The 27,278-nt window shown below is 40.9% G+C and overlaps 1 protein-coding gene across 1 annotated transcript in view; it reads left to right on the forward strand.

Annotated features, from left to right (window-relative positions):
• Positions 1-7,660: 7,660 nt before the first annotated feature.
• Positions 7,661-27,278, forward strand: part of LOC140243757 (sulfotransferase 1C4-like) — a 33,586-nt gene continuing 13,968 nt past the window's right edge. Inside the window, exons 1-5 of the mRNA XM_072323423.1 lie at positions 7,661-7,723; positions 8,284-8,466; positions 8,880-9,010; positions 13,370-13,619; positions 14,134-14,228. Coding sequence (XP_072179524.1) covers positions 7,702-7,723; positions 8,284-8,466; positions 8,880-9,010; positions 13,370-13,619; positions 14,134-14,228 — 681 coding nt within the window. The 5' untranslated portion in view covers positions 7,661-7,701. The remainder of the gene's footprint in view (positions 7,724-8,283; positions 8,467-8,879; positions 9,011-13,369; positions 13,620-14,133; positions 14,229-27,278) is intronic.

Here is a 27,278-nt window from a genome sequence, read left to right on the forward strand (position 1 = left end):
AACTTTCTTCCTTTATCGCTTGACTTTAAAAAGTGCACAAGAAAGTAAACTAGTGCAAGTTTTGTTTCAAGTATATACTGTACTTAATTGTTTTTTCTTCTCTTATATCAGAAATGTATTGTTTTGAGTGAGATCTTTGAACATAGTGGTTTTAAGACAGGCAATGCCATCAACTTTATCTGTTTCTTTGCACATGCTCAAATCCCCGCGTGTTTGTGCGCGTATATGGCGTGTTTGTGTTTGTTTTTTTGTTTGTGTGTGTGAGTGTGTGTGTGTGTGTGTGTGTGTGCAGGTGTGTGTGTGTGTGCGCATGTGTGTGTGGGGGGGGGGTGGGGACGGTCAAAGTTTACTGCTCGTAGTAATTTGTATGGGTAGGTGGTTAACATCCCCTTTCGATCAAAAAGTGTGTGTGCCATCTTGTGTGTGTTTGTATCAAACGGGGGAGGGAGGAGGCTAAAGACGCCCGTAATTATCCTACGTGTTAATGATAAGGAGCCTTCTTTTTTTAGTTTGTTTGTTTCCAGTGGAAACATGGTATCTTTCATTTCTTCTAGACTGAAGTGACTGCTCTGATAAACGCAAAACTTTCGTGCTTTGAGACCAAGTAAGGATGTATGGTTTTACAAGGATATTTCCCGTAATCTGCTCATGGATACTACATTGTCATACATTGCTATACATTTCCATGTGAATATCATATATAGCATGAATTTGACTGAAATGCCACACAATGCCACTTCTCAAGTTGAAGCCCATAGACCCATGATCATAAAATTGTGTGTATTGGAATTGTCAGGGTGGCTCCTTGAATATAATCATTGGCCAGCAGAGGGCGTTATCAAATTTTGAGACTCTGTAAAGCATTAAACATGGATAGATCGGCTATTGCAGTTTGTTTTTCTATTCCTAGAATTTCGACACTAGACTGGAAGCTGAGAGAATTCCAATATAAGCTTCTGCACAATGTTATTTTTTGTAATGATAAACTTCACCAGTTTGGAATAACACAATCAAATCTGTGCTCCTTTTGTAGGGAAGAGGTTGAAACATATTATCATATATTTTATGACTGTCCTTTAGTTTATCGAATATGGAACGAGGTAGGAAATAAACTAAAATTTCCTCAGTTTGTTAATATAAATTGGCTTGACGTTTTACTTGGATTCAGGGAAAATATCAAACTCGATGCTTTGTTGAATCATGTGTTAATTTTGATTAAGCATATGATTTTCGCTAACCGTAAAAGTGGAAGAGTTCCAACCTGTAAAGAAATATCTAAGGCAATTGCCACCTCAAAACAGTCTGAATATGAAAAAGCAACTTTAAAGGATAAATTGACATTACATTACGCGAAATGGGAAAATTATACTTCATGAAATACCGGGTTTAATTATTGCATCCTGTTAAGACATATCTTTTGTATTTATCTCAGTCAATGTACTTAAAATGAATGGAACATCCTGTGTTTTGCTTTACCCGCTCCATATACTGGTTCTTTTTCTCTGATCGTCATTATTAAAGCTTAATTATCTGGTTATGAATCTCCACTTGCCTATGACCAAGAGAGATATTAGTTCTCATGATGTTTATAACTGGTGAATAGATTACATTTTAAAGATTTTGTAATTCCATCACCTCTCATGTTTCCTTTACAGTGTATTTGTTTTAGATAAAATCTTTATTCAGACTGGTGACTGAATCATGTCAAGTGTGTACAATTTATTAATGTTTAATCTATATTTTGCACAAACCTTTTTGTTGTCCGTCAAACAGTGTAATATAGATATTTTGTGTCACTACAATGTAACAATGTTGATTGGTCTGAATAAAGGCTATAAAAAGCGTCAAAAAAAAAGCCATCACTGTTGCAATGTGATGCGTAGTGTCCATACAAGATAAGCTGCATGCAGCACCACATGCAACACCATTTTGTTACCTTCGTGCTGTTATGATATGTATACACGTACTATATTTTTCTGAATGTTTCCTTGAGGTTAGTGGTGGTCTTGTAACAATTTAAGAAGGGAAACACATGAAAATTTTGTTTGCTTTTGTGATCTTTTTTTTTTCTTGAGCTTTCAAAATACCTATTCAACTCAAAGTGTGCACCAGATCGCTGGAGTTCAATTCAAAATATGCACAAGATCCCTCACGGTTGATAATTTACTACAAATGTTAAATAGTAGTTTAATAGTCTGGAAATGGGATGATGTTCCTTATTGCGAAAGTTCGTTTTTCCGAAACACACAAATTCCTTATGGCTAGAGGTTCGGTAAACCAAAAATAAAAAAAAAAAGTTCGTTTGTAATTCAAAAAAAATGAAATAAGCTACGTTATTCTAAAGGCCCGATTAATGAGGTTCGCTAATCCAAAAATGTAAAGACGGCGTGTAATAACAAATCTTCCAGCTTACAAACCCTTTATACTTCGTTCTCGGATTAACAAGCCTTCGGAATAACGAACCATCTTGCAACAAACTGTAATATCTCGCAGGGTAGAACCCCTCCCTCCCCCCCCCCAAGAAAAAAACGCCTTCCCTTCCCTTGCGCTTTCCCCCAAATCATGTTTAACATGATGATATATTTGCAACTCGATGAAAAAATATTTCTGCATACTGCAATGAACTTGACTAACGTCCATTGAACTCCATCTCATTCATTACCGGGAAGGGATCAACCTGAAAGAGGTAGATGACATCTTCAGCAACACGAATCTAAGAAGGATTATGCTCAGTTTTGGAAATATAATAGGTTTGAACAAAACAGAGACTTTTCTTCATGGCTGATTCATAAGTAAAACCCAACTTTTACTAAAAAGTAATTGATTTTACATTTTGATAATGTTTGAAAATATACAAAAGTATAGTCAGTGATTATCCCAATTAGTCGGTTATTTGAAACATACTGAGTAGAAATACATGGCATCGAAAATAAATCCCAATCTTTCCGTCTCTCTCCTATCTGTTACTGTAAATGTGATACCTACTTGCGAATGACCCGGTCAAATCCCGTTTCATTCTCATGACATGACACTGCAGCTGATAGGCTAAATAGTTACCAATCTCGGTCTTTGTCAAAAGATTGTAAATGAGGGTTTTTGTTGTTGTTCTTGTTTTTTTTTTTTTTTTTACTGCATATGCTGCAATCATGGTACACGTATCTCTACGCCCACAATCGACGACATCATTCATCACCTGAATGGAGCCAAGGTGTTCTCGAAATTTGATCTCAATAACTCAAATCAAAATGGACTCTCCTAACCTATCTAAATATTGGAAAGAAAGCACAAACTCAGGAAAAGTGTGAACTGAGAAAAGAGGCTCTGAAGTACAGTGTCTATTCAAGGGCTTAATCTTTATCAAACCGTGCTGGCTGTGCGATGAATGGGACGAAAAAGGATGTCAACCACTGGAGTAACAACAATGAAGGAATTATCAGATTAAACTGAAATTAAGCATGCCTCATTAACACATTCTGTTCATAATTAGTGCCAACTTTCAAACCAGTAGCACTATCCTTTCAAAAGTTATTAGAGTTGAAAGTGAAGAGTGTGGACAAGGTTTTTCAGAAATGAAAAAGGGATTCAAAAGACACACCTAATCACAATATTCTACCAAAAATGTTCGAGATAACCTGCTAAAAAAACCCACTTTCCTGCCCGTTTTAAGATACCAAATTTTAGCATGATGTAAACGAAGACCCGCTCTTTCAGAAAATATAAAAAAGTTCGGCTAGGTTGACCCATTTCACTTATTTTCAGTCCTTACGCAAAATCAGTGTGTGCGACTTTATGTTCGTTTTGAGGTGCACGGTCACATTTTGTCTCAAAGCAGTGACGTAAACACACCTGCATGCATCGCCGCGTACGCGAGTCGATCACTGAGCAACGTCGAACGTCGATATTCCCAAACCGAGCGCGAAGCATTGGCCATCGTATGGGCATGTGAACATTTTCATCTCTACCTGTAGGCTACGGTACACCGTTCACGCTTGTCACCGATCACAGGCCCTTGCAGTTGATTTTCAACAACCCGAAATCGCGACCACCAGCGGGATACAGAGATGGAGCCTGCGACTACAGCCTTACGACTTCGTTGTCAATTACAAAGCTGGAATCACCAATCCAGCCGATTACCTCTCGCGACACTCACTCTCGGATGATCGCATGTCGCGACCTAAACTCAGTGCCGAGGAATAATTATGTCCATTTCGTAGCCACGAACGCGACCCCGATGGCACTCACATTGGACAACAGCAAGTCAGCGACCGCGGACGATCCCACACTCCAATCCGTCGTCGCTGCCGTTCTTGACAATCGATGGCAAGAACGCCTTCAGGCCAAACTTGAAACCTTTCCACAACATGTGAAATGAACTGACCGTCATCGACGATGGCGTACTTCTTCATGGCGATCAGATGGTGATACCGACATCACTACAAGATCGCGTTATCTCACTCGCTCACGAGGGACACCAAGGCATCACGAAGACGAAACAGCTACTCAGAACGAAAGTCTTGTTTCCGAGCATCGACCAGCGAGCAGAAAAAGCCGTGCGAGACTGCCTTGCTTGTCAAGCAAACAGCGACGAGCACATCCGTGCCCCTCTGAAAATGACTGAACTACCTGCACGTCCGTGGGACCAAGTCGCCGTCGACTTCCATGGGCCACTACCCTTTGGCCATTATTTGCTTGTCATCGTCGACGAATACTCTCGATTTCCCGTAGTCGAAATCGTCCCCTCAACCGCAGCGAAACACACCATCTGCGCTCTCGACAAGACCTGTGCACTTCGGACAATGGGCCACCATTTCAAGGTGCCGAATTCGCTGACTACATGACTTAACAAGGCATCCGACATCGATCGATCGACATGTCACGCCTTACTGGCCCGAAGCTAACGGGACCGCAGAGAGATTAATGCTCACCATCAGCAAAGTCCTGCGTACGGCCAAAAGAGAAGGAAATGACTGGAGGCAGACGCTGAAAAGCTTTCTGCTAAATTATCGCGCCACGCCCAGCTCCATGACGGGAAAACCACCGGCAGACATCATGTTCGCGACCACACTGATCTACCGTGACGACTCATCAGTACGACATCATGACGCGACTCGCAAAGATACCGCCAAACGATACGCCGACCTTAAACGACACACGCGAACACGCGATTTTCACATCGGCGATCGAGTTCTCGTGAAGCGGTCAAAGCGGCGCACCAAAGTTGAATCCCCGTATGACCCCCGTCCCCTGGTCGTTCGAGATGTACACGGCGACACGCTAGTCACTGTACGAGACGACCATCGCATCATTCGGCGAAATACATCGCATTTCAAGCATTATCGACCGTCCAAACACCTACCCGACAAACCCCGACCCACATGAGATGACTACTACTTCGATGACGTACTACCTCACGATCGCGACTAACGACAACGCAATGAGCTACCGACTGTGAATCGGAAACAGTACCCCCGACGAGACCGACATCCACCCGGCAGATATGGGTTTAGCATCGCATTTCAAGCATTATCGACCGTCCAAACACCTCCCCGACAAACCCCGACACGGAGATGACTACTACTTCGATGACGTACTACCTCACGATCGCGACTAACGACAACACAATGAGCTACCGACTGTGAATCGGAAACAGTACCCCCGACGAGACCGACATCCACCCGACAGATGTGGGTTTAGCGTTCCAGTTTAAACTTGAACTGCTATAAACTGGCCATGAACTCAATTCATTCCTTAATTCAACTCGACGCGTATAATTGATGGAATAATACGGACATACATATTAATGAACTGAATCCAAATCTAAGACTCAAACGTATAACATACATTTTGAACACAGTTTCTATGGACACTCATTCTACACGAACAATTTTTGGACATTTTTGGAGATACACTGTATATCATATTATGTGTCAATGGTAAAATGTGCAAATTACAATGTAACTGACGATCCAGTGATCAATTGTGAGGACGTCAAGTCAAGAAAATCGGTGTATTAATGATATTTGTCTTGTCTTTTTTAGAGGTTTAATCTTAGCTGTCTCAAATCGATTAGAATGTATAGGGTTCTACATTTAAACTTTTTCATCATAATGTTCATAGGCTCTTAAAATCAATTTGCCTGATTGATAGGCCTACCTGTAAAGCAACTTTTGATAAAACAGAATAAAAGATTATGTTTGAATACTACTTATTCTCTATGACCACTGCTGAAAAGCAAAGATAATGATGATAATGATTATGTAGTAGGGCTTATACTGTAGTAAGAAAAAATGCAATAATAAGTAATGTCATGGCATAAAATATTTTACACGTCATCAGAATTACAGAGGGTACACCTATAATATGCTTTAAACTTTTCTGAAGCACTTTTTATTGATATTTTTCTTTTTATGTTATGTGTAGCCTGTACCAGTCTGATCCAATGATCTTTATTGAAGATCAAGACATACACCAACATGATAATGTAATGAAAACAAACCTGTGTCAATATGTACAGAGTATATTGTCAAGGCGTCGCTCACAATCATGACAATACTAAATTTGATATAAAGTTTGGAATTTTGATAATAATCAGAAAAATGATATTTGGGCATTTTGGAATATGCACAATTTTAAAATTGAAAAGGGAAGAAGGTATGTGATACTAGAATTGTAAAAAATGAAAAAAAAAATAAACGTGATTTGTTATACACAGATTCGACAAGTTTTGGATTAAGACTATACATGTAACATGGTTCAGGACATGTATACACTTAGACTGCTTACACTTTATAACATGTAACTATATTGTAAATACGTTTATGTTCACGCTACCCCTTGTAACATTTATAACACGTTGTATCAATATTGAATACGTTTATGTTCACGCTACCCCTTGCGTTCACATCAGTCATTTCTGCACCTATTCAAGTATAAAATGTTGTTATTACAGCCGACGGAGCCGTGGGGGCCGTGGGGGCTCGGGGCCCCCCACACTTTTTATGCACCATACAAAGAAATACATAAGGTGTCATCACTTTGGGCCCCCACACTTTTTTTAACCCGGAGGTACGTAAGCGGCACTCAATAGAAATAGGCCTAGATAGAGGGTAACCTTGTTTTCACCATCATTCATTTCATGACCAGATCACGACCACCCATTCACATTTCCTTTCACCTCCTGATATATACCAGCTACTGTTCGTGTCCGTTCCTCCCTGATACTGGTTTTTTGTGTTCATCTTTTCTCTCGCCCTTTCCTCTGATTCTTCACTGTTGTGGTTCGATATCTTAAAAAAAAATAAAACAAAACAAAACAAAACAAAACAAAAAACAAGGGAGAGAATGTTATGTCTACCACCATGCCTCATAAACATGTCTACCGACCATCTCACGTATCACTCTTTAATAGTCTCATTGTCCAGTGTCCTTCAGCGGTGCCATCTGCCAGTTTATCACAAAGCAATGAAAAATGTCGTTTGTCTTTTATGTATACATTAAATTGTTGACTACACAGATCGAAGTCTGAAACCTTAATGGAAAACAAAAAACAAGCATTCGATCTCATTTATGCTGACGCAGAGATTATAGAATTACCAGATCAGGTTTATGTCATATCTAACAAAGTAAACAGAACAGTTCTCGGGGCTCATAAGACACGAAGAAAAGTCGTGCAATGAGTGAACACTATTGAGCCGCAACAAAATGGAGTCTTCGTGTGATACGGGTGAGTATACTGGAACTTTATCTGTTTTATTAAGAAACATTGGCAATCTCTACTCTAATCAAAATGTGAAAATGAAGAGCTGAAATGTGGTCTTTTTTCCTACTCTGATTAAGAACTTTTGTATGAGGGTTGATACTCAACTTCTAATTTTACCATCGTGATGTCGCCTGCTCAAGCATGTCGCTGAGGGGGATGTTAAGAGCCTTCATGGACCACCCTGTGCATGTATTCAAGTTTAAAATTGAGCTCATGTACAATTATAAGTTTGATCCAAAGCAGTTTTAGCATAGTTAAGTCATACTCTTGAACAGTCTTGTATTTCTGCCGAGTTCGGGAGCTTGCTTATGGGCATTGTTGTTGAGATTGTTGAGATATCGGTTTATAACAATGAAAATGGCTGGATTTCGACCTCCTCGCTATTTCGAGCTTTCCCTGTATGTGTTTGTGTAAATGCCTAGTGTATACGGCTTGTATGAATGTCGAAATGCTTTGGCTTTACTGTAGTAGCCATACTGGGTTTGTACAGCACTATTTTCCTCCTTTTATTTTCCCTTGTTCAGAGAAATGTATTTGGAATGAAACAACAGGGTTTTCGTTCGAGGTTCCCGAATGCGTAGCGGCTACATGCTACGAGTATCGGGGCACGGTGATGCCAAATTTTATGCCAATTGGCTGCAGACAGGCCTTGGAAAAGTTCGAAGTTCGTCACGATGATATTTTTATCATCACCTACCCCAAATCAGGTAAATATGAAGACAAGCTGTTGATACTTTCGGATTTTTCCCCATTATTTTTTTCTGCCAGTGCATGAAATCTCTCTCTCTCTCTCTCTCTCTCGCACACGCACACGCACACACACACACACACACACACATATATATATATACATATATATATATATATATATATATATATATATATATATATACATGTGTGTGTGTGTGTGTGCGTGAGCGTGGGATAACAGTGAAAAAAATATTTAGAACATACAGAATATTAACGAAAACCAACAATCTATCAGTATATAATGATCAGACTCAGAAAAGACACTTTTTTAATGTCCAAGTGGATTAATGAGAGAGAGGGAGAGAGAGAGAGAGAAAGGGGGGGGGGGGAAAGAAAAATAATAATAGAACACGTTATTTTCCTGTTCCAGGCACAACGTGGATGCAACAAATCATGCTGCTCGTCAAATTCGACGGGGATATAGCTGAGCAAGGAGGGAAAAATGTGATGGAAATATTTCCTTTTCTGGAAATGGTCGACATCTTTAGCTCTCCTGACAATGTAAGAAATTCAATTGGGTTTATATTTCATTACGCACTCAAATATAGATGTTAAATTAACTCGTCCGACTCTGAACTTTTTATATTCATGCAAACATATTTACATATTATTATTTGATTCAAATCTGCAGTTTTTAAAACAAATATAACCGAATGTTTATGTCGTCATCCTGCTATCCATCAAGATTTCTTTTCTCTGCTTTTTGCCCTTGTGGTAAAGTGCCCAATAAAATACTACGGAAATAAAAACGGTCAGTCCGACAATTATGTAACAATGAATAGGACGGCGAGAAGTGACGCTTCGTTGCAGCTTATGATTTGTGTCTGGTCACAAGAAGATTGTTTATATAGTTCGAGGTATGTGAGAAGTAAGCCGTACATATATTGCTGTTTACATACATTGGCGTTCTAATCTTGTTTGTGGTATCCGTAGATTGGGTATACATAGGGCCCTACATTATTTACGTCGATGTAGAACAATTTGTCATTCAGTGAAAGAAATATATTATTCAGAGGGGTGAATTAGGTTCAGGTGCGAGTTTCTTCACTTTGTCTCCCTCTACTGTTACAGATTACAGATTTTAGCAAGTGGGTATGATGATGATGATGTAGTGGAAGCAACACCTACTCACTAATTAATTAAGGTCGGGTACACTATAGGAAATGAGGACAACGAGCCACTCCGAGCGTACATTGTAGATTGGGTGGTTTATTAGAGGCTCTGCACCAAGTTGTGGGAGCCAGTCACTGATGTGACGATAGTCCACTTCCTGGACTGTATTCGTAGTGTGCCCGCGTGTGTACGGACGTACGTTGATGGTGTCTCTATGTACACTGTATGACACAATACACTGTATGACACAATTCACCCCTCCTTCGGGAGTACCAATTGGTGGAGTGTCGCAATCAGCGGTTGGGCGCATTGGGTGGGTGCCGAGTGCGTGGGGACTGCGGATGATAAAAATCGTCCAGTATCTGGACTAATGTGACGACGGTGAAATTGTGATACACTCTGCATTTTTACACAAAGAGCCACTGTATTTATACATGTACAGGAGGTGACTCACTTCTCTGGTATGAGACAGTGAAACAAACAAGTGGTCAGTGTTGTCAAGCGGTTACCTTGGAATTGTTTTGAAGAGAACCAGAGGGGAGGATAAATGACCCACGGAGAGAGGAGGAGAGAGAGTGGGAAAGACGGAGAAATCGGAGCGGAGAAAGAGAGATTGTGAAGGAGAGAAACTGGAGAAAAGTTGAGCTGCTACAGTAGCTCCCCCCTAGTGAGCTTCTCGAAAGGTGAAAGAGAGAGATGGGAACGATAGAAAATGTAAAAGTATGCAGCGAGGCTAGAGCACACATGGAAATTATAAAATGTACAGAATGGTTTGAAAAACGTACATAATGATTAACATTCGTTATGTTAAATTTCGTGAACCGTTGTAAGGCATGAAACGCGCTATGTAATCGTATACATGACATCGCCAAAGTGAACGTGGTTCGAGAAATGCGAACGGAACAAATGTCAATTATGCTGAACGTTTCACAGCAATGAACTTATCGAATTGTATGCGTCATGTACAATTAAAATGCATGGGATTTGGTAAACGTATATATGAACAATTGGAATTTGCACACAATAATTCTGTCAATTTACATGTTTTCGTTTCAAGATGACGATACAAAAATAATCACTGGCAGTTTGACGCGTGTCGTTGCAGGCCGTGTTTATGAACCGTGTTATCGCATATCGAAAGGCAACATAGAAATTTAGAGAATTAAAGACGATCATAGTACGATTGAAATGTGCGAGGTGATGCTTACTTGACAGACATGATAATAGTAATCATGATACAAACGGTGAAAATGAGTGTCCAACTCGGATGTCCTGAATATGACTGAGTCTTTTTATCTCTTGCGATTATAACGTGCTCGGGTAATGTCCGGCTATCGCGGTTGACGAAGACTAACTGTAGCCAATATAGGACGCGGTGTGGACGACGAGAGTCGGGATGAACGGATGGTCGATGTCGATGTCAGATTGTCAGCTATCAACGGTCTCTCGACAGGACAGTGATAGTCGGCATGCGCGAGATGGCCAGCGGCAGCAGCGAGTCGTGCCGGTAGAAGGCGATGCGCGATGTGTTCGAGGTCGAGCCAAAGTTAGGCGGAGGGCGATCGAGAGTTCGGGATGGGCGATGAGGCAACGGCTGGCGATGTCGAGTCGTATCGTACGTGGCGTTGCCAGAGTTGAGCGATTCGTATCGCGGCGTGTTGTATCGTGTCGTAGCGAGAGTTCGAGCGATTCGTTCCGTGGCGTGTCGTATCATGTATCATATCGTAGCGAAAGTTCGAGCGGCGGATCATATCGTCATGATCGTGTCAGAGCGAGAGTTTGAGCGATTTGTATGGCATCGTGCGGTTGAAGGCGGGTTGATGCTGATGAGTGTCGATGCGACATTTTTAGGCGGTCGTTGACCTTGATCGTGCGTGCCTGCCGAGGCACCGTCGAGTCGTGCGGAGGGTGAAGTAGACGGCTGGCGGCGGGCGTCATCGTGGCAGACGAAAACATGCAGCGTGCTCGTTGCGATGGCATGTTCAAAGTCGATTGGCGTTGGTGGGGCGGGCGATGTCGTCGTCGACTGCGTTGTGACGTGCAAAAGATGAGCGTAGGTGCCGGCGTAAGTGGCCGGGTCGAATCGTCGTAAGATGTCGGTTCGTCATCATGGGCTCGATGAAATTTCCCCGGCAGTAGACGTAACATGGTCTAAACCAGTTGAGTCGGGGAGTAGCCCATGAGATGCGTGGTCGAACGTCGAAAAGGTGTGTCGATGAAATGCGTGTGCGAGATCGAGGGAAAGTCCTTTAGGTGAATGAATCTTATTGACGGTAGGTCGCGGGCTGGTCGAGTGCATGTCGTGATGTGGCAGCGGGCCGGTGACGAGAAAAAGGAGCGATCCCGTTGATGCAAAGTTGAGTTGTGCGTGTCGCAAGGTAGATGACAGAAATGCAGAAAATTGGCTCCGAGAAAGGGGAGATGGACTTAGGAAAGTTGGGTCAGATGAGGTCCAACACCCATCTCAAGGTGCAGAGAGGCAGTAGTGTCGGCAGCCATTGTTGAGGCAACGGGCGTGGTTGGAGCTGACGTCGTGTCAGTCAGGATTGCTGCGCTGTTGTTCGTAATACGGGGTCACCAATTTAGCAAGTGGGTATGATGATGATGATGTAGTGGAAGCAACACCTACTCACTAATTAATTAAGGTCGGGTACACTATAGGAAATGAGGACAACGAGCCACTCCGAGCGTACATTGTAGATTGGGTGGTTTATTAGAGGCTCTGCACCAAGTTGTGGGAGCCAGTCACTGATGTGACGACGGTGAAATTGTGATACACTCTGCATTTTTACACAAAGAGCCACTGTATTTATACATGTACAGGAGGTGACTCACTTCTCTGGTATGAGACAGTGAAACAAACAAGTGGTCAGTGTTGTCAAGCGGTTACCTTGGAATTGTTTTGAAGAGAACCAGAGGGGAGGATAAATGACCCACGGAGAGAGGAGGAGAGAGAGTGGGAAAGACGGAGAAATCGGAGCGGAGAAAGAGAGATTGTGAAGGAGAGAAACTGGAGAAAAGTTGAGCTGCTACAAGATCAACAGTTGCGATCTTAAAGGGAAGGTAAACCCAAAGAGCAATGTGGATTGAGTGAAAGCAGCAACATTAGTAGAACACATCAGTGAAAGTTTGAGAAAAATCGGACAATCGATGCAAAAGTTATGAATTTTTAAAGTTTTGGTGTTGGAACCGCTGGATGAGGAGACTACTAGAGGAAATGACGTATGAGTGGACAACAATACAAAGAAAATATAAAGGATATTCAACAAAAATTCACTTTTCTAGAATTATGAAAGAGCAGTGGACCAACCGCTTTCAGAAAGCAGGGGGAATAATTGCTACCCTTAACATATGTCAATATCAAGTTGATGGAATTTGTAATTTTCATGAAAAATGGATTTTTGTAGTATTTTCTTGATATTTTCTTGATATTGTAGTCCACTCATACGTCATAACCTCTAGTAGTCTCCTCATCCAGCGGTTCCAACACCAAAACTTTAAAAATTCATAACTTTTGCATCGATTGTCCGATTTTCTTCAAACTTTCACTGATGTGTTCTACTAATGTTGCTGCTTTCACTCAATCCACATTGTTCTTGGGGTTTATCTTCCCTTTAACAAAATTGTCATTCAGTTACAATACATAGGGCCTGTTATCAAATTTTATTATTTCTTTGCGGAGCAGTGGAGCATTTCTTTCAAAGTGTCCTTCCTTCTTTCTTTTCTCATGATTTTGTATGTGTAAAGTTTGAGGAGGCAACACCTTTAATTCTCACTGCCCGTGACATGCCGTCCCCACGAATGCTAAAGTCCCATGCCCCTACCAGGCTTCTGCCAGTTGACCTCAGAGGTGATGAACCCAAGTCAAAGGTCATCTATGTGGCTCGGAATCCCAAAGACGTTGCCGTATCGTACTTCCATTTCTGCCGATTTCTCAGGGGTCTTCCTTTCTACGAGACGTGGGACCTCTTCTTCGAAGAGTTTTTGGCTGGACGAGGTATAAAGGACAATAACAAAGCGAGTCCTAATTATGAATGAATGAATGAATGAATGATTGACTCAATTGATTAAATATGCTACTATATATAATTTTAGAGATTTTAGAGAATAATTCGCGTATGAATGAGACGATTCATGAAAACATTCCGAACTGGTCATGAATTGCGTATATCATCTCGAAGTTATCCATATTAACTCAGCCTGTTTAATTGTCGTAAATGCTGTATTGACAATTCACGCATGCATTTTTTGGTTAAGTTTGTGGTTTACTTGTTGAAACGTGGAATATGGGACAATAAAAACAAGCAAACAAACGTACAAACAAACCTAAATGGAGCACAGATCAAAAAAAAAAAAAATCCTCCAGGAACAGTTACAATGTTCTCATTTCTCAAGGAACCGGACTCTGACAATACATATTGACTTCGTGGGGGAAAATACAGATACCACAAACAACGTTTGAAGTGGACAGCCCAGGAAAATAATTAATGTCGTTGATGATTTTTCAACAGCACCTCAAGGAAACTGGTTCGAGAACGTCCTACCTTGGTGGAGAAGAAGAAATCATCCCAACGTGCTCTTCTTGAAGTACGAGGACATGAAAAAGGTGCAAGGTTTGTTTCTTTTCCTTAGATGAATGTTAGTATTAATTTTTCACTATGTATTGACTCTTGCTGGAGATCTTGACTTTGCTAATTTGGTGCTACAAGCAAATACACACAATTCGGCATTGAATTGTATTACTATTCTTGTGAGATATGAAATTCATGTTTGTAAAATAAAAAGAATAATACCTCGTTTTGATTTATGTAAAGATAGTATAAGGGAATATTATCATAAAGAAAAAATTATTGCAAGAAATAATCATAAGTTGCAAGTATTTCAGAAAAAAATGGTGTCTGTTTAGACACCTCTTTTCTTGATATGTATTATATGATTGTCTGAGTCACGGTACTTTTTTTGGTTGTTTTTCAAAGTATTTTATTTGAAATGTTATACTGTTATTTGAAAAATTATGATGTGTTATGTATTCAGAGGATGTTTGATGCAGAATAATAAATATCCCAGTGGGGGAAAAATACACACAAACAAACAAACAAACCGACGCTGGATAAATGGATAAGTCTACGGCTCGCCCCGATGCATAATACTCTTAATAATTATTGCCGTATTTTACACTTCAATCCTCATATCCCAGTCTTTTGCAGGGAACTTAAATGGCAATTGACCCATGATAGCGTGTTCAATAAGCGGCCTTTTCTAATAAGGAAGGTGTTAGAGAAGGAGTGCAAATTTATGCATAGGTTCTGTAGCATGACAACTGGATGTTTCATGCTTCAAGCCGCTCTTCCATAGATTTTTTTTTTTTTTGAATGGAGACCAAATACAGAAGAAGATCGCAATTTCAGAAATTTTTAAGCAGTATTTCAGAGGCAACGTTGAATCCCGAGTGGAACTTTTTTTTTGTAATACGTTACGGGACAAAACCTTTCAGTTTTTCTTCATATATTCTTGTTATCAATACCCCTTGACTGAAAAAATACTGTTACTGCATAAAAAGTTAGCAATTAACTATCTCGCGCATGTTGATGAAAGTTATTATTCATCCAGTCGATGTAGATTTGAGACGAATTATGAATCGAAGAACTGGAATTTAACTTACGTTTTTGGCAACGTTTCGCTGATTAATCACAATCAGCTTCATCTGGCATCCTTCCAGAAGAAGGCTGGTCGTTATATACGTGAAGCTGTGTAGGAACGTCACGCAAGGGTGCACTACCCGTGCGTGACAGACGACTTGGAATCTCACGGACTGCCCGGTCCCACGTATGTGACAAGTTGAACCGTAAGCCCCCCTTCTTGTTCAGTTTAGGTTCCTCCACTCGTTCCCAAATGGCCTCTTTAACACCGCGCTTGAACCAATTGGCTTCCCTGTCTAGAATGACCACGTCTTTTGTGTTAAATGAGTGGCCTTTCTCTTTTAGATGTGTGTATACCGCTGAGTCAGGGTTGAAATCCACACTGCTGGGCCTTCTGTGTTGGCTCATACGGGCTTTGAGGGATTGTTGGGTTTCCCCGATGTAAAAGTCCTGACAGTCTTCCTGTTCACACCTCACCCCGTATACCAGATTCCTCTGTTTTTCTTTTGAAATCTTGTCCTTCACATGTACCAGCTTTTTCCGTAGCGAGTTGTGGGGTTTAAAGGCGGTGGAGATTCCATGCTTTCCAAAGACTCTTTTAATCTTTTCAGAAAGATCATATATGTATGGGATGGTGATGGTGATTTCCCTTGTGTGACTGGAGCTAGTGCCACTTCTTTGGGCGGATTTATTGCCAGAAATTCTTTCAACGCAGAAATTCTTTCAACACATAAACACTTGTGATCCGAACATTTCATTCACAACCGAAGAGTGTAAGGACCAGAAACTGGCCTTCCTGGATGTTGAAGTACACATTACATCGGATGGTTCATTGGATACAACGGTATACCGCAAGCCCACCCATACCAACCAGTACCTTCATTTCAACTCCCATCACCCGCTTGTACATAAACTGTCAGTCATCAGAACACTCTTCCATAGAGCAGACTTGGTGGTACAAGATCCAACCGAAAGAGCCAAAGAAAAGAGTGACACCAAACAGGCACTAGCTAGATGTGGATATCCGGATTGGTCGTTCTCCAAAGCCGAGAGTCCCAAGCGAACTGGCAATAAATCCGCCCAAAGAAGTGGCACTAGCTCCAGTCACACAAGGGAAATCACCATCACCATCCCATACATATATGATCTTTCTGAAAAGATTAAAAGAGTCTTTGGAAAGCATGGAATCTCCACCGCCTTTAAACCCCACAACTCGCTACGGAAAAAGCTGGTACATGTGAAGGACAAGATTTCAAAAGAAAAACAGAGGAATCTGGTATACGGGGTGAGGTGTGAACAGGAAGACTGTCAGGACTTTTACATCGGGGAAACCCAACAATCCCTCAAAGCCCGTATGAGCCAACACAGAAGGCCCAGCAGTGTGGATTTCAACCCTGACTCAGCGGTATACACACATCTAAAAGAGAAAGGCCACTCATTTAACACAAAAGACGTGGTCATTCTAGACAGGGAAGCCAATTGGTTCAAGCGCGGTGTTAAAGAGGCCATTTGGGAACGAGTGGAGGAACCTAAACTGAACGAGATATGAAACTCGTCACACTGAAGACTAGTTAGGTGATACGCTGGGGGTCATCAGATGTCGGTCATCCGTGATCGACAAAGAAAAGAATGTAATATAGCACCTTGAAGTTATAATGAGATACTTAGTTGAACTTTTTTGGGCCTACATTATTCAGATCACTTTTGCCGCGGCCAAGGCCAACCTCAATTGCGTGGCCGAGCCCCGCAAGTGAGACCCCGTTTACAGTGCGAGGCTCGGCCGCGGCTCGGCCGCGGCCGAGTCCAGCCCCGCTTCAGTGTAAACGCGCAAAAGGCCAAATGCGAGGCTTGGCCTCGCATTTGGCCTCGCTCTGGAGGTGGTCTCGGCCGCGGCCGAGCCGCGGCCGAGCCCTGCCTCTTCTTGGTGTAAACGCAAACTGGGCCAAATGCGCGGCCAATTGGGCGGCCAATTTTAGTCTGGCTTCCAAACCCTCTGCCTGTATCTTTCGCTATTCAGGATATTAACCCCCTCAACGTCGAAAACTAGTATAGTTTAAGGTGGTTTTGTCCTGCAAAGGATTTTTTCCTTCGGCAAAGGCCTTTGCCCGAACGGCGACTTCGTCGCCACGGAATTCATTTGGCAAAGGGTCTGAAAACCAGACAATACCAAATTGCGTTTGTTTACAAGCAGAGCGCCACTACGACAAAATATTGAAAGGTTTGAATCAAAAGCGCGGCCGAGCCCAGCAGTGTAAACGGACAAAATTGCGAGGCTCGGCCGCGCAATTGAGGCCGGACTCGGCCGCGGCCGAGCCGCGGCCGAGCCCGGCCCCGCACTGTAAACGGGGTCTTAGTCCGTTTACACTGCCGGGCTCGGCCGCGCTTTCGATTCAAACCTTTCAATATTTTGTCGTAGTGGCGCTCTACTTGTAAACAAACGCAATTTGGTATTGTCTGGTTTTCAGATCCTTTGCCAACTGAATTCCGTGACGACAAAATCGCCGTTGGGGCAAAGGCCTTTCCCGAAGGAGAAAATCCTTTGCAGGACAAAACCACCTTAAACTATACTAGTTTTCGACGTTGAAGTGGTTAATATCCTGAATAGCGAAATAGTACAGGCTAGGGTTTGGAAACCAGACTAAAATTGGCCGCGCATTTAGCCCAATTTGCGTTTACACTGAGAAAAAGGCCGGGCGCGACCGCGGCTCGGCCGCGGCCGAGACCACCTCCAGAGCGTGGCCTAATGCGAGGCCAATTTTGGCCCCTCATTGGGCCTTTTGCGCGTTTACACCGAAATGAAGGTGGGCTCGGCGCGGCCGAGCCTCGCACTGTAAACGGGGTCCAAGTGATCCTCGGCACGTACAAATAAAACATGACAATTAAATGTTTATAACCATCTTGGCTTTAACAGTGGCCTTTTAAAACATGACCTTTGACCATTATTTACATAACCAATATGACTCCCTCTAATCTTGCTATCATAATGATCAGTTCAGAGAGCTCTTACAGCTATATACAAGCCTGTGAGATTTACCAGCAGTAAAACCAATGAAGCCTCCGATACAAAACAAGGGATATCGAGCAAGTGAGTCTGTTTACATGAGAATGTGATTTATCCTGGACGAAAGTGATGCCTCAATTAAAGAGAAAAGGGCAAAAGAAAAACGGGCCAAACGTACGGCTCCAGCGAAAGAGACATCGCCTTTAACCATATAACTATAGGTCTCCTCCAACTAAGAGTACACTTTGAACGTAAGCTTATACGTGAATGATAATTTATGACGATCTCACGTGATCGACACACATTCAAAGGGGACAGTTAGAAGTGGAAGGAGTGCTTAATCGTGTCATTAATTCCTAATCAATGACACCCCTACTATAGGCATATCATAATTTCTCATCTAAAATCAATGGTCTATAGGACTCATGCACCATTACTTGTATCGTGCATAAACTTTGTTTTTTAAGCTTTGAGTGAAACGTGTCATAACATAATTCTGTAATTCCATCAGCAGTGATTGACATAATAAAGAAGAGAGATATATCACCGTATTGAACGCTTAGAACCTAACGGGGGGGGGGGGGGGTATTACAGCATGATACTCGGTTCTTTTCTGCCCAGATGCCAACAACACCCATCACCCACGGCCACGCATAGAGAAACAGCCATGGCGAAAATAAAACTTTGCTTTCTCATAGGCAGAATGACACAGAACCCCGTCAAACACACTTCACTTTTATTGGCAGGGATGGACATGAAAAAATTCATTACTAATACTAAACAGCGTATGCATTCCATTCATGTGGCGCGAGATACCTCGTTAGCAACATAAAGCCTGTCTTCAACTCCGTTGATCGAACAATGACAACCTGAAGAGATGAGCGAGACGCTATATGCACCTGGCCTAGAGTTAATTTATTCAGTTCTCATTCCTACTTCAAGTTGGGTTATGTTATTGTAATCATTCCCATCTGCAGTATAGCAAAACCAAAGTGAGGGAAAAGGGGAGAGAAAAACGAAAGGTGGTGGAAGTAAAACTGCATGCACAACTGCAATCCACATCATTGCGTGTGACAAGTGAAGCAAATGTATTAGTTGTTATAACAGTGTTTTATGAGCATAAACAGGCAAATAGACAGACAATGTCAAATATAAAAACCATCAATTTAATGTCAGAGAAGATGGTAAACAAGATGCATTGAAACTGTAACTAAATCGCTGCTCTTCTACTCGGTCACGGAACGTCCAACTTTATATTCAACCAAAAAAAAAAAATGTTAGGGGAAAGAAACAAATTTAGATATAACATTCTTAAATTAAAAACAAGAAAAAGAAAATGTCCACGTCAGGATTAAAAAAAACAAAAAACGCCGCACGAACATGCATTATATTCTAGATGGGAATACGGTCTTGATGCAAAGGTCCAATGATTGTCTCATTACTTTAAAAGCAATCTATGGTTCCCTTACCATCACCAGTACCACACCACAATGACGTCTCTAAAATCAATGGTAGCACATTTATCATTGCATCGTGCATTAACTCCCTTTTCCTAAACTACCAATGGAACGTGTCATATTATATTGTGTATTTCGATCAGTAGTGATTGACTTTAAAGAAGAAAGATAATGCAAAAAAATTGAACGCTTACCACATTGCTTATAGGGCTATTCCAGTTTGGTACTGATCTGTTCTATTCTCCCAGATGCCAACAACATATTATCACCTATGGCTAAACTACTGTAGTGAAACAGCCATGACGAAAATAAACGACAGAGAACCCCGTCATAATCACTACACTTGGAAAGGTGTTGCCCGAAATTTCTCATTATGAAGCAATATCAAGTCACTTCCTTCCCTGCCTGTCTTTAACTCCGTTATTTGGTCAAACAATAACAACCTGGAATTCCAAAGAGATAAGCGAGACGCCATGCACCTGGACTAGAGTTAATTAATTCAGTTCCCATTCCTGTTAGTTATGTAAACGTACACGTTCCTAAATATCCTGCTACAGTATAACAAGAACAAATGAAGAGAAAAGGAAAGAGAAAACGAATGGTGGCAAGCGGGGTACTGTTTCAAGGGGCAATTTGCAACATAACGTGTGACAAAATTAAAGAAGCAATCCCAACCTCCAAACTCCAATACAAAACAAGGGAAATAGTGTAGCTGTGTTCATGACATCAGAGTGAAGCTGAACTGCAGAAAAAAAAAAAAGAAAAAAGAAATAAAAGGAAAAAGTCCTGCGGGACTCGATTAACTTCTCTCCTTCCGGTCGGGCATTATAAACACGCAGCGTGCTTAGCGATTCTGCCTCACGGAAGATCCGAAGATCTTCTGCGAAACTTAAATCTATCTATGTATGCTATACACAACACAAACTTACATTGATATTCAGTTTTTTGGCGATATACGTCAAGTGACTGATAGCGCTATTCAACTTCCCACGAGTGGCCGCGTGGATTAGATCAATGTACAGTTGCAAAGATAAATCGGGAATCGTTTCGACCAGATTCCGTTCTCATTTTCAGTGATCGACAACGAAAATAATGTTAAGTAGCGACTTGAAGTAATATTGAGAAATATTCGTGAAGTCCAATTCTTTATACAGTCCTACATAATTCAGATGAAATTGTTTCTGTCATGCAACCAATTGAAAATTTCGTGTGGTGTCGGCGTGTCCAAGTAAGTTGATTGGAAAGGATATGTGAATGAGTATTTACCAATAGGACTTTATATTGTAAAAGAAAATCAAACATGGCCATGCGGTCTTTTAAGAGTCATCTTCACTTTAACATTTGTAATTTCAAGTCCAAGTTGACAGTCAAAGCAATGTGGTCTCCTACACAAAACAAAGGGATATTGTATGTGTGTGTGTGTCTGTACCTGTGTGTGTGTGTACGTTTACATGAAAACGTGATTTCTACATGGACGAAGGTGAATACTCCATAAAAGAAAAAAAGCAAAAGATGGAAGTATTTTGTTTCGTGCTCTTATGGGGTTCGAACCCGTACGTATGCAACCTCACGTCTCTTGTGACGTCGCCTTTCTTCTCTCGGCCATGTACGTCTTGACGAGAAAATATGAGGAACGTAAGCTTATATGTGAAAGATGATTCAGGAATCGTTTGGTCCACATTCCATTCTCATTTTCAGTTTTTAGCTGCAAAATTATCAACCTGATGAGGAGATTTGAAAAAAATAAAATGCATGACTACTGCAGCTTATTGTCTGACTTACCACATACTTAAGTTTCAGAGGAAATGGAGCAAAATCAGCTGAAATAAAGGTGCATAAACGTTGTCAAGTCAATGCATGGTTTAAAAAAAAATCACCTCCCATAGACATAACACGTCAACTTGTCTGATTTTGAGTCCTTACCTTTAATCACAATAAAAAGTATGATGGTAAGTCTTCTCGAACTAAGAGTGTGGAAGCTTCTACGTGAAAGATGAATCCTGACGATCACCCGTGACCGACACATCTTCAAAGGGATCAGTTATTAGAGGTGGAAGCCCTCGTGCCAAGATATTTTCTCAGCAATTCCAAAGCAATGATACCCTTACATTTAGGTATACCATAATTTCCCTCTGAAATCATTGGTATTATTCCTGTACAATTGCTTGCCTTGTCCATAAACTTTGCTTTACAAACTCTCAGTGAAAGGTGTCATAACATAATTCTGTAACTCCATTAGCAGTGATTGACTACATAAATAAAGATATATCAAATTGAACGCTTAGCGCGTATAACTAAGGGGGATTTTAGCCTGATGCTGTGTTTTTCACTGCTCAGATACCAACAACACTCATCACCTACGGTTACGTATAGAGAAATAGCCATGACGAAAATAAGGTTTTCCTTTTCTTTGGCAGATAGACACACAACCCCTTTGAACCCACTATAATTGACATGGAGGGACATGAAAAAGTTCATTACTACTACTAAACAGTGATGCCTTCTACTCATGTGGCACAAGATACCTCTATAGCAACATAAAACCTGTCTACAATTCCTTTATTGGGTCAAACAATAACAACCTGGAATTTCAAAGAGACGAGCGAGACGCCATACACCTGGCCTAGAGTTAATTTATTCAGCTGCTCCAGTTGAGTTATGTAAATTATTTTCCGACCTGTCTTGTGCAGTGTATAACAGGAACAAACGTAGAGAAAAGGAAAGAGAAAACGAAAGGTGGCAAGCGGGGCACTGTATACCAAGGGCAATTTACAACATTACGTATGATAAATGAAGCAAATCCAACCTCCAGCCTCCGACAAAAAAAAAGGAACTTGAGTGACTGTGTGTCGTGGGGTAATGACATCGGAATGAAGCTGAACTGCCAAAAGAAAAACAAAGAAAGAGAGAGAGAAAAAAAAAATAATAGCGTTCTGCGGGTCCCGAACATCTCGTCCTAAGGTAGTCCCAGGTCGAAAAACCAGTTGGCAACTGGTACTGGTACCAGTTGATTCCAGTTAAGGCAACTGGTTTCAATATGGAAATTGGAATGAGTGACTAGAAATCAACTGGTATTCATTCAACTGGTATCAACTGGTATTCGTCCAACTGGTATCAACTGGTATCAACTGGGATCCAGTTGACAAAATTAATTTGGTGTTGAATTATTTGATGTATAGGTGTTGTCAGGACATTGTTAATATCTAACCTAATATAATCCTACAGCTAGTCTTACAGCCTATACCTACAACTACATTAGCCTATACATCCTAGACCTAGTTAGTACCAGGGATGTTTCATTCATATATATAGGGCTATATTGCTGTAATGATTTAAGACATGGTTACCAAGTAGATTAAAATTTTATTATAAAAATATGAAAATACCTCATCAGAGGTACAAGTTGAAAATGTGAATATCACGGCAATAATATTAGATTAATTTCTAATGCATTTCAGACATTTCTGAGTTTATTCAAATCATAAAAAAAGATAAATTTAACAATATTTTCTCATTTTCACGAAGATAATTTGAATAGCTTATGAATATTCACAAGCAAAAGAACCAGTAAAAACCAATAGAAACCAACTGGTATCAACTGGTATTAGAATTTCAATGATTTAGTGGGTGTTAATATGGAATGAAGTTATAAGCAAGTCCAGTCTGTTACATGGGTATCAAATTGTGTAATCTAATTTGCACACACACCGAAACACACACACGTGCGCACGTGCGCACACACGCACACGCACACACACACACACACACACACAAACTGGTCAAAATACAGTCTGTCAGTTGAAGTGTCAACTGATCTTAACTGGTTTCAGTTTCATTTAGTTGAAGTCATTAAGAGTCCAACTTCAATCACGTCAAATGTTTTTGTTTAATTGTGTTTTGTTTACTTTTTAATTTAATGTTTTAACTAAGTTTTGTTAACCTTTTAATTCTGTTTTAATTGATGAACTAATGGAATTCAAAAAGTAGACTTCAGCTTGTGTCAACTGGTACACAATGAGATATAAACTGATATCAACTGGTACCAGTAGACTTGTACTGGTTTCAACTGGTAAGCAGTGCAACTTCAACTGGTATAAACTGGTACCAGTAAGACTTCAACTGGTACCAGTAGACTTGTACTGGTTTCAACTTGTAAGCAGTGCAACTTCAACTGGTATAAACTGGTACCAGTAAGACTACAACTGGTACCAGTAGACTTGTACTGGTTTCAACTGGTAAGCAGTGCAACTTCAACTGGTATTAACTGGTACCAGTATGATTAAACTGGTATCAATTGGTACCAGTACATCTTCAACTGGTATCAACTGGTTTCAGTTAGAATTGCTTATTTTGTTACTGGAAATTTGGAGTTACCTTCTGATTTCAACTGGTACCAGTTGAAACCAGTTAAGACCAGTTAAAACCAGTAAAGACCAGTTAAAAATGCTTACTGGTTTCTACTGGTTTCTACTGGTTTTTCGACCTGGGGTGCATAATGACCATGCAGCGCGCTAAGCGACTATAAAGCCACACGGCTGTCCCGAAGATTGGATGTGAAATTCATATCTTTATATCATTTACAACATGAAAAAGTTCATTACTACTACTAAACAGTGACGCCTTCCATTCATGTGGCACAAGATACCTCTATAGCAACATAAAACCTGTCTTCAACTCCGTTATTGGGTCAAACAATAACAACCTGGAATTTCAAAGAGATGAGCGAGACGCCATACACCTGGACTAGAGCTAATCATATCAGCTCCCATTCCTGCCAGTTATCTAAACGTACATGTTCCTACCTATCCTGTTACAATATAACAAGAACCAATGAAGAGAAAAGGAACGAGGAAACGAAAGGTGGCAAGCGGGACACTGTAACAAGGGGCAATTTACAACATTAAGTGTGACAAAATTAATGAAGTAAACCCAATCTCCAAATCTCCAATACAAAACAAGGGAAATAGAGCAGCCGTGTTCACGGGTTACGTATACTTGATAAAATAATACGATAAATGACATCGGAGTAAAGCTGAACTGCCGAAAAAAAAAAGAAAAAGAAAGAAAGAGAAAACTCCCGCGGGAGTCGAACTTCTCGCCGTCCGGGTATGGCGTTATTAACACCCAGCGCGCTAAGCGATTTCGCCACACGGCTATCCTGAAGATCCCATGCGAAACTTAGATATATGATAAAACTATCGTGACACTGCTGATTGAGATGGCGCTATTCAACTTCCCACAAGTGGCCGCGTGGATTCGACCAATATACAGTTGCAAAGAACAATCGGGAATCGTTCCGTACAGATTGCGTTCTCATTTTCAGTCTTTAACTACAAAATTGTCGACCTGATGAGGAGATTTGAAAACATAAAATGCATGATGACTGCAGCTTATTGTCTGAGCTACAACATACTTAACTTTCAGAGGAAATGGAGCTAAATCAGCTGAGATAAAGGTGCTTAAACGTTGTCAAGTGAATGCATGGTTCTAAAAAAAATCACCTCCCATAGACATAACACGTAAACTTGTCCAATTTTGAGTCTTTACCTTTAATCACAATTTCTAGTATGATGACGTTATCATATTTCAAAACCATCACATGGACTTGAGAGGCAAATGTTCAAAGTACAACATATCTGAATTTGGGATAATATTGAGCTTAAACAACAGAGATACGAGCAAATGAATGTCAGAAACAGTAGCTCAAAAAAATCAATTCCACCTTTTTGATTTAAAATGACAATATGATGACGTCATCGCGTTTTCATGGCAATATTGATACTTGGAATGTTATTTACAATTCATATACTTTTGTAATATGCAATAGAAATATAGGGTCGACGGACGATTTAAAGAGCTATGGCGAAATAAACAAAGACATGTTTTTTCACTATATTTGCGGAATTTCAACTTTGACGCCAATGCATTCCTTTGTTATAGGTCGAAATCGATCGGAAATCAATGGATATTGTTACTCAAAGTATCAGGAATCCAAATCAGTCAAAAAAATTGCATTTTCATGTTGCTTACGGGCTCTGCGCGCGAAATTGCGCGGACGGACGCGCACGCGAGAAAATGTTTGAAACGCTTAAAATTGTCTGAAACTTCGAGATTTCCCATTGGGAAGTCGTTTTGAGCCTTTTAAAATTTTGACGCGCGCTTACGCGCGCGTAATGATGACCTGTGTAACTAGCGTTAAAAAGTAAGATAGAGTGTGACCTGAACTTCGTGTCCACCGAAAATGATACAGAAATGACATCTAGTTATGAAGTTATGATCGATCATGTGACAAGGTCCGAAAATCACAAAATGGCGCCTAGATGACGTCATAGATATGTTGCTGTCATGAAAACCTTATTGTGGCTAGATTTTGTCATGAGACATGTTGACTGAAAATGTCATGTTATTTCGTAATGTCATTCTTGAGATATTGACGACACAAAATTGTCCAGAAAGAAAGAAGAATAAAAAACGAGATATGAAACTCGTCACACTGAAGACGAGTTAGGTGATACGCTTGGGGTCATCAGATGTCGGTCATCCGTGATCGACAAAGAAAAGAATGTAATATAGCACCTTGAAGTTATAATGAGATACTTAGTTGAACTTTTTTGGGGGCCTACATTTATTATTCAGATCACATTTGTTTTTCTGTCACACAAACTATGTGGAAATTCTGTGCGTGTACGACTAAGTCGATTTACGGACTTTTTGAGCCTCAATTGCGCGACCGAGCCCCGCAATTTAGTCCATTTACACTGCCGGGCTCGGCCGCGCTTTTGATTCAAACCTTTCAATATTTTGTCGTAGTGGCGAAGTCGCCGTTCGGGCAAAGGCCTTTGCCGAAGGAGAAAATCCTTTGCAGGACAAAACCACCTTAAACTATACTAGTTTTCGACGTTGAAGTGGTTAATATCCTGAATAGCGAAATAGTACAGGCGAGTGTTTGGAAGCCACAATAAAATTGGCCGCGCATTTAGCCCAGTTTGCGTTTACACTGAGAAAAAGGTCGGGCGCGACCGCGGCTCGCCCGCGGCCGAGACCACATTAGCGTGGCCTAATGCGAGGCCATTTTGGCCCCGCATTTGGCCTTTTGCGCGTTTACACCGAAATGAAGGCGGTCTCGGCGCGGCCGAGCCGCGGCCGAACCTCGCACTGTAAACGGGATCCAAGTGATCCTCGGCACGTACAAATAAAACATGACAATTAAGTGTTTATAACCATCCTGGCTTTAACAGTGGCCTTTTAAAATATGACCTTTGACCATTATTTACATAACCAATATGACTCCCTTTCATCTTGCTATCATAGTGATCAGTTCAAAGAGCTCTTACAGCTATATACAAGCCTGTGAGATTTACAAGCAGTAAATCCAATGAAGCCTCCGATACAAAACAAGGGATATAGAGCAAGTGAGTCTGTTTACATGAGAATGTGATTTATACCTGGACGAAAGTGATATCTCAATTAAAGAGAAAAGGGCAAAAGAAAAACGGGCCAAACGTACGGCTCCAGCGAAAGAGACATCGCCTTTAACCATGTAACTATAGGTCTCCTCC

This window comes from Diadema setosum, chromosome 20, assembly GCF_964275005.1.
Source record: "Diadema setosum chromosome 20, eeDiaSeto1, whole genome shotgun sequence".
In the NCBI taxonomy this organism is placed as follows: domain Eukaryota; kingdom Metazoa; phylum Echinodermata; class Echinoidea; order Diadematoida; family Diadematidae; genus Diadema; species Diadema setosum.